Source organism: Crinia signifera, chromosome 11 (genome assembly GCF_055691185.1).
Source record: "Crinia signifera chromosome 11, ASM5569118v1, whole genome shotgun sequence".
In the NCBI taxonomy this organism is placed as follows: domain Eukaryota; kingdom Metazoa; phylum Chordata; class Amphibia; order Anura; family Myobatrachidae; genus Crinia; species Crinia signifera.
The window spans coordinates 63716116-63725258 of NC_139227.1; the positions used below are offsets into that span (position 1 = coordinate 63716116).

A 9143-nucleotide genomic window follows, 5' to 3' on the forward strand; every position below is an offset into this window, starting at 1 on the left:
GGACCAGGGATGGTAGCTGTGGATGCCCTGACTTGTTCATGGGATTACTGGCTGGTGTACCTGTTTCCACCGCTCCCCTTACTGGCGTGGGTGCTTAAAAAGATTCGGCATCAAAGAGCAGAAGCCATCCTAGTGGCACCAGATTGGCCTCGAAGGGCCTGGTACGGGGACATTCAGGCCATGCAAGTGGACGACCCTTGACGTCTACCTCAAAGAAAAGACCTACTCCTCCAAGGGCCGTTCGTCTTTCAGGACTTACCGCGGCTGCGTTTAACGGCCTGGAGGTTGAGCGGCAGATCTTAGGCCACAAGGGCCTACATCCTTCGGTCATTACCACCATAATTAAAGCCAGAAAGCCAGTTACAGCTTCCCACTACCATCTCATATGGAGAAAATGTGGCCTGGTGTGAGAAGTAAGGCTTACCACCAGCGATATTCCATCTGAACAATTTTCTGAGGTTTCTTCAGGCTGGCTTGGAACTGGGACTCCGATTGGATTCCTTTAAAAGCCCAGATCTCTGCTCTGTCGATCTTTCAAAAGAAGCTGGCGGCCTTGCCTGAGGTTCAAACCTTTCTACAAGGGGTCCTGAGGATTCAGCCCCCTTTTGTACCGCCTACTGCGCCTTGGGACTTGGAAGTGGTTTTATCTTTTCTGCAGTCAATTTGGTTTGATCAGTTGGAAGGGACTGATCTTAAACCTCTTACATGGAAGACTGTTCTGCTGGCCTTGGCTTCAGCCAGATGGGTGTCTAAGCTTGGAGCATTGTCATGTAAGAGTCCTTACCTGGTGTTTCATGAGGATCGGGCGGAACTCAGGACAAGGCCGCAATTCTTACCAAAGGTTGTGTCGACATTCCACCTCAACCAACCTATTGTGGTCCCTTCCAGCTCAGCACATCCAGATTTTCCTCCTTCCTTGGATGTGGTTCACACTCTCAGAGTGTATGTTAAGCGCACAGCTAGACTTCGAAAGACTGATAGTGTTTTTGTGCTTTACGATGCGCAGAAGAGGGGCGCTCCTGCTTCTACGTGGACCATAGCAGGTTGGATACGGCGCACGATCCAACAGTCATATGGAATGGCTTGTTTATCCCTTCCACCATCGTTGAAGGCTCATTCAACCAGATCCGTGGGGACTTCTTGGGTGGCTGTTCGAGGGGTCTCGGCCCTACAGCTTTGCAGGGCTGCAACTTGGTCAGGTCGTAACACTTTTGTAAAATGTTACAGATTTGACACCCTGGCCAGGGAGGATTCCCAGTTCAGACAAGCAGTACTACAGCAGAATCCGCACTTACCCACCCGTTCGGGTAGCTTTGGGACCTCCCCATAGTATTGAACCCAGTATCCCATAGGACGTTAGATAAAATAGGATTTTGGGTACCTACCGGTAAATCCTTTTCTCGTAGTCCATATGGGATACTGGGAGACCGCCTCTCTCTTCTCTGCTGTAAGACATCATTATTCTTACAATATTAGGGCTTGTTGATTTGTTGTCCATTATGACCTTCTTCAAAAGTTTTAGGTGACATCCGAAATTGTTATGATTCACCTCATATTTTCTGTTTGGTTTGGGTGTGGTTCGGCACAGTTTTTCATTAACTGGCTAGTGAGGGGAGGAACCAGTGCATCCACACTGAAAGTTTTAATGTGCCTGTCTCTCCTGCGGAGGTACTCCTATCCCCATAGTATTGAACCCAGTGTCCCATATGGACTACGAGAAAAGGATTTACCGGTAGGTACCCAAAATCCTATTTTTTTTTTTTCTGTCCAACAATGTGGCACATGATACTTTCACTGTTGTATGCAGTCTTTCCTTTGTAACATAATCACATATTGGGAGCAATCACTGCCACTCAATTTTTATTTAGCATCTATGGAATATGTTGTCCCTGCCCAGTAACTGTGTTATGTTCTGTCCCCCAGAAGATATTGAGGTAGTGTTCGTGTTTGGCAACTGGGAAGCACGGGGTTCATTTTCCCAAGCGGATGTTCACAGACAGGTGGCTATAGTCTTCAGGACGCCCCCTTACCAAGATACAGAAATCCGCCAGCCGGTGAAGGTCCAGATGCAGTTGAGGAGGCCGTCTGACAAGGAGGTCAGTGAACCTATGGAGTTCCAGTACCTACCAGATGAAGGTATGTTAATATAGATAAATTAAGATGGTGATGAGGCTGCTACTATAGACTAGGTTTTTTTTTGGTGGGGGGGAGGGGTTTGCAGTCTATGTCTAGTTATTATCTAATTGATTCTCTAGGTGATCTTCATCACATTGATGAAAAAAGGAAAAGGACTTTGGAAAGTTTTAAACACATTGTGAAAAAGAATCCATTTTCAGGTGAGCAAGATTGCATTTTGATTTTATTGTTCTATATTTTTATGCATGTTTTTAGCTTTGTTTTAATTGGTAGCAATAATTTATAAAAAAAAAATGTAAATCCTATTTCTCTGGTAAATAGGAAAATTGTATTTTCTATGTTTTAGTAGTTGCATTTAAACAGATGCCCATGGAGGTCCTCCGGGCCATTTAAGTGCACCATTGGTTCACAACATCGTAAACATAGTAGGTTACTCTGTTTTGAAAAGATCTCCAAGAATACAGTCAATGTTAGAAAAGCACTTGAATACCAGGAAGAATTTGTATAAATTAGAAGCAATAAAAATCCTTAACTAGATTATATTAATTAATAAGGATATCTTGCTCCCTGTGACTCTTCACCTAGTAACTATACATTTGCAATAAATTTGATTAGCTAATACCTCAATAATCCTCTAAATCAAAATGGTTACAGGATAACAGGGACAGTGTTCAGCCACTCAAGAACCTCATAAATATGTAATCGACACCTCTGGCCCTCCTTCCACTTATATTCCTCGTTTTTCCAAATGCCTAGCCCCTCCCTCTTTCTCTCCAATATTCATACCTTTGTTCAATTTAATTACTCGGAAGTATTGAGTATAATTTGCCAGCTTTGCCTTCAGACATAATCTCATTATGTTACTTATATTTCTGGTTCCCAAGAAGCAATCTTGCATGGTTGCCTCCTATGGCCTTCAGGTCTACGTATTGCATGCCCATGCTATCGCAGTATTTGCTTTTGTCAATGAGATATTCAGACTTACTGTCTTGTCTCGGTCATCCTGTACCTAAACTTATAAGACTAAAAAAAAAACATGGAAATTGAGCTCTTACAGATATTCAGTAAATCACAGTAAGATTTAAAGCTATAGCTATTTTAGAATAATTTGTACTGAGTCATTGTAACACAAAATGGATGCTACATCAGACAAACCAATAGTAAAACAGAAAGAGGAACCAGCGGTTGTTGCTAAAGCTCCTGTATCAGGAGAGTGTAAGACTCCCAAATAATTCAGATGCGAGAAAAAATCTAACCTACAGCGATGGGTTTTTACTGAAAATAATTTATTTCAATCTATCTAAACTATCAGACAAACACCTGCCTATTGGGGCCATTAGTAGGCCTTATAAGCACCCCTGGCAAGGGTCTTGTGCAACAAGCAATGCCTTCTGCAGTATTAAGGAAATTAACATAAATATAGGTTTATTAATGCATTGCTGGAGAAATATGTATGTCCAGATATTTCTGTTTGATCAACAAACAAAACCATAAGGGCTGTTTCACACAGTACGGTTCCTGCCGCACGGTGAAATCCCGTACGGCCAGGGAGCCGTGCCGCACTCAGCAGTTGTGAATGGACACTATTGTGTCCATTCACACGGGACGGCCACGGCCCGGCCGCACGGCTGCAGCCGGATCCCCCCACTGGAAGGGACGGCTGCCGGGCTGTGGCCATCCCTGCCATTATAAAATTCTGAGTGCGGCGCGGCTCCCTGACCGTACGGGATTTCACCGTGCGGCAGGAACCGTACTGTGTGAAACAGCCCTTACACACATTTAATATTTTTTCAGGAGGTGACGCAAGGAACCAGCGCAGGATTGCTGTGCCAGTAAGGAACATGGCAAAGACAGGTCTGTTTGTCTATTTAAGCTTATTTACTGTTAAAAAAAATGATGTACATTTTTAAGTATTTGTTTTTAAAAATATTATGTTTCCCTTTTAGAACCTGTGTCAACACCCATTCGTCCAAACACTCAGATGTCAATGCATGTGACTCCGACCATCCAGCAATATTCGATGCCCATAGTAAAAGCTGATACCGGGAATACCATGACCACTCTTCTTTCAACTGTAAATGTCAGCGACTTCAGCAACTTGGGATTTTCCCCTTTGCCACTTGCTCCTCAAACCTCCACATCAGATGAACGTCTAGATTCTATTTTGGGCTATGCATCTTTTCCAGATGATGGGAATCTTGAACTAGTAAACATGCTGCAGAATGACCTTGACAACCATTGTTCAAGTTTAAGTTCTATTGACAATAGTGATTTTGGCCAGCTTATGAGTGAATCACAGTCTTCAAATACTCTTTCACAGGTACTTCATGAGCCTGGGCCTAATCAGAATACCCTAATGGCTTATCCTGATGCTATTGCTCGGCTTATGGCTACTGGGCACAATGAGGAAGCAGGTGGAGGAGAAGGTTCAGAGAGACTTGACAGTGGCTTGATGAATGGGATGTTTGATATGCAACAAGGAGAGAGTTTAACCTCCATATTGGATCTTGACTTTGCATCTTTCATGGGCAGCATGAAATGAAATGCAATGTATGCCTTGTAAACTGTTGTAGGCAAAGCTCAAATAAAGCTGCGCTACATACATTCAGTCATGGATAGAACTCCTTAAGGCGTATGTGCTATTCAGCCATCAGACGGTATTGATGCCATTTAGGTCGTGTCAGACCTCCAACATTGCCGACTGTGTTGTCGCCATCAGACTTCAATTTATATGAATTGGATACAATTTGTGTAGCCTTGTTACAGAGTGGGACAGTGAATTACTGTTTTGTAATTGTCAGCGTAGGACGAACCCAAGTTAAAATTGTATAGCATCTTTTAAGGATCAACAATTGGGAAAGCATTGTTGCAGTGTACAAGATGTGCTGAAATACTCTGGTTTATAATCTTACCATCTGGAGTGGATGGTAATCTTTCTTTTCACTATTGCATTGTTGTCCACCTTCATTAAAATACAATGAGAAATTAAAGGACTTTCAAGCTCATCTGATGTCTACAGATAGACAGTCCATTGAGGATGGAACCAGCCTATGGGCCTGATTCAGACTCCGATTCAGGACCCGCTCGGCGGTTTCCTCTCCACGATGTGCCTGCTAAATTCTGTTGGCGCATTGCGGAAGTGCGAGCCCTGCACAGCGAAGTGCAAGCACATTATTAGCTTTCCCCCTGGCTAGTGTAGGTCGTCCATGTTATGGTTGCAGTGCAGGGATGATCAAACTATTGACTATTATCAGACAATAAAATGAATTACAGGAGCCCAGCAACTTACTGCAGAAGGTCATCACATCACATGTGTGGTCAGCAGATGGCACATGCATGGCAGCATCATGGAGGCATAAAATTATGGTAGGAGTCTAAAATAACAGACTTTTTAAACTCCTTGAATTGCTGACTGAGATTAGAAAAGTCATCAGCCTGATGGTCAGCAAAATGGAGTCGCGACACCATGCTGAGAAGGTCAGGACCCACAGTTTGAGAACCGCTAATCTAGTGCATCCTTGTGATGGTTCAGCCCTCACATTGGCTGCCTCCTCTGAATGGATGCTATTTAGTAGAAGCTGGTGGAACTGGTAGTTAAAAACTTCATAATGCATGTGAAGGGGTAACTGATTTTGGCTTCGATTTAACCTATATCTACCTAGAACATTTGACCAAATGTTTGTGGTTATAGTTATTGCTTCTTTTATTTAGCCCATCAAACAGGCTTTTGCAGAAGTTTTTTTTATCACTTTACCTAAATTACAGAAAATATACAATGCATACGTATGAAACAGATATTGCTGGTCTGACCGTGTAAGTCACGAAAACAGGATATGTAGGCATAATAGACCAGAATTTGACAACCACCTGATAAATTAAAACCATTTAAGGCCAATGCACAGTCACATTTTCAGATTTTTTTAAAAGTATAGTTGTAAGTGTTTGTAACACTTTTGGTGTTTATTCTGACAAAGACTATATTGGGTTATTATATTTCAAAATGTGTGATAATTTTTTTTTTTTTTTAAATAAGATTAGTGACCTTGTCGGCACAATAAAAAGAGACAGTTCTGTAAGTGTTATGCTGGTACATAACAGAAAATTGCTATTTTAAGCAGGTTTTTTTGTTGTTTTGTTTTTTCCTTCTTGAATGCAAAGTCCAAGAAGGTTTGCCATCTAATCTTTCAGATTTGGATATGGATTGGTTTGCTTTTTTGGGGGGATAGTAAGATATACAAAAATTAAATAAACAAAAAAACTAAACTGTGCATGCACATATGTTGTTTTGTTTTGTTTTACAAAATGGAATTTATGCATTAATTTAGCTCCAATATCGATTTGTGTCAACATTGACTGGATGAAGTTTGAGGTGATTTTTTTTTAATTCTTCCCACTTTCTGACCATCATCATATTCTAGGGATGGGTGCATATTAGACAAAGTTTACTTTGCCTGACATCACTGCCGACGGGACCCAGGAATTGGCTAGCTATGCTACCCATCGGCACAGCTACATGGCCAATGTAGCTAGTGACCCACAAGTTGATTTACCTGATCTGTCGCTCCGATGGCCTGGATCAAGTGACATATTGTTTAATGTGTACTAACTAGCAAACTGTGGTTAGTTCCTAAATTCTTGATGTAGATAAATCTATTTTTTTTTAAAAACAAAAAGTAAAAAAATTACCAGTCCTTTTATTAACAATTTGCAAATATTTGTTTTTAAATGAGCTGCACTAAAAGGTAGGCATATTTTAAGTAAATATTCTCCTGGGAATGCATGTTGTTGTTTAGACTTATGTGGCCAATAATTGATATTTAATGTTATATCTTTTTATTCATATACTATAAACCATTTATGAGATTTTAAATATTCCATGTGTGTGCTCTCACTTTTGCAAATGCTGTGTGTCCTTTCTAAAGTTTTTTTAAAGAAAAAGCTGGTTCTTATTTGCATGCCAATTCTCTTTGCATAGAAGTCTCACACTTTTTAATAATGACACATGCACTGGAGCATGCATACACATCAATCAGCAATTCTGAATTGTACACATTTCAGCTATATCTGAATTTTTCAGCTTGGTGTTACTGTCGTTCACAGGCACTAAGTTTTTGGTGCATTTAGTTAAGATTTCTGCTTAGTTGCGCATACGCTCAGATCCTTATGGTGCCATACACTTATGAGATCAGATGCGATGGGATGTTGCAATGCGATGTCCCATTGCTTTCAATACATCTTCAAATCTTTTTTTATTGTCACTTATTACATTAAAAGAAATGCATAAGTGAAATGCCATAAGAAAAAAAAAGAAGGAAATGCTCACAGATCACATACTATAATTCAGACTTGTTTGCATGTCAATTCTCTTTTGCATAGAAGTCTCACACTTTTTAATAATGACACATGCACTGGAGCATTGGGGTGTGGCCACGGCAAGGCGGGAGTGAGGGAGCGTAGGGAGAGCACCCTGGACAGAACATCCGTGGATATGCAGATACCCGGTTAATCAATTAATGAGTTCCTGGCCCGTGGGCTCCAAGGGCTGTGAGCCGTCTCCGCTACATCGTGCTGTGCTGTGCCCTGAGTCAGACGATATAGGGCACGCTTGCGGAGAGGCTGGAAGTCACTGCTGGTTCCGGAGTGGTTGGAGGAGGGTGACGCGACCTGACGTTTTGCGAGACGCGTCATCAGAGGGAGACACAGCCGCTGCGGCATCCCGGCAAACTCGTGTGAAGCCGGAGTGCATTACAGCCGGTGCTGCTATCTGGCCGGCACAGGGGGAGACGCATAGAGCGCAGTGCAGGCTGAGCCGGTTGGTCCGACCGTGGGCTGCCTGAAGGAGATACTGGAGGAGACCAGCTGTTTGCGGCGATATCTGGAGGTGAGAGGGGAAGCTGTGTTTCGGGTACCCGGGGACCCTTGTGACGTGGCCCTGGTGGGACTGATTGTCACGCTGGAGTGACTGTGGACAGTTGTGCTGGAGTATGGGGAGAGCCGGGGGTTGATGCTGTTATCCAGGTTTAACATTGGTTCCCCCCACTGCTTTGTTACAGACTCCCCAGCATAAAGTCACATATCTAATAAGTGACTCAACTGCAGAAAGCCTAAGGAAGATCTGTAAAAAAGTATCAAGAAGTGCCTGAGTCCCCCTCACCCTGCTAGAGACCGCACAGCCAAGTATATTAATAACCATGGGGAAAACCGGCAACACAGCCGCAGCGGCCCGCCTGGAAAGATATGCCCGAGCACAGACCACTAATAATAGGTAAACACCAGCCTGTACCCCCCAGACTACCCCCCAGAGCACCCCTACTAAGGGTGCAAACCCACAGGCCCCAGACATTACGCTAAATCAACTGTTGCAAGCCATAAATGGTAGTGAGCAAAGGCTCACAGAAAAGATCGACTCCATCCAGCAGGACATTGGCCTGATGAAAAATGATATCAAGGAGGTTCAAGAACGTATTAAAGAGGCCGAAACACGGGTTTCTAACGTGGAGGACAACAATAACAATCTGCTGGTAAAAGTTAATAAATTATCAGAGCAAATGCGGGATATTAAGGATAAAATCACCGACAAGGAGGGGAGGCTGCGAAGGAACAACGTGAGACTTGTTGGGCTTCCTGAAAAGGAAGAGGGCACTGAAGTTATTCCCTTTTTGGAGAAATGGATAAAAGAGAAAGTGGGTAGTGAATCATTCTCCAAATACTTTACTATCGAAAGGGCACATAGGGTGCCATTCCGGCCTCCCCCTCCTGGCGCCCCGCCGCGTACAATTGTAATTAAATTCCTTCATTTTCAAGATCGCGACAACCTACTCCGGTTAGCAAGGCAAAAGGGCCCCTTGGAGCATAATGGAGTGAGAGTCTCTCTCTTTCCTGACTTTGCAATTGAAATCCAGAGAGAGCGTGCAAAATTCATGTAAATTAAGAAAAGGCTCCGTGAGAAGGGGGTCAAATACTCCATGATCTACCTGGCAAAATTGAGAGTAGTGACTGATAATGGA

The 9143-nt window shown here is 42.9% G+C and overlaps 1 protein-coding gene across 3 annotated transcripts in view; it reads left to right on the plus strand.

Annotated features, from left to right (window-relative positions):
• The window catches only part of RELA (RELA proto-oncogene, NF-kB subunit), an 85541-nt gene extending 80400 nt beyond the window's left edge, over positions 1–5141 (plus strand). For 2 of the 3 annotated variants that reach the window (XM_083164289.1, XM_083164287.1), the window contains 4 exons: positions 1924–2136; positions 2256–2336; positions 3931–3990; positions 4083–5141. In XM_083164289.1, the coding sequence (XP_083020415.1) occupies positions 1924–2136; positions 2256–2336; positions 3931–3990; positions 4083–4678 (950 nt within the window). In that variant the 3' untranslated portion in view covers positions 4679–5141. The remainder of the gene's footprint in view (positions 1–1923; positions 2137–2255; positions 2337–3930; positions 3991–4082) is intronic. The other variant, XM_083164288.1, reaches the window with a different exon arrangement.
• The last annotated feature ends 4002 nt before the right edge of the window (positions 5142–9143 follow it).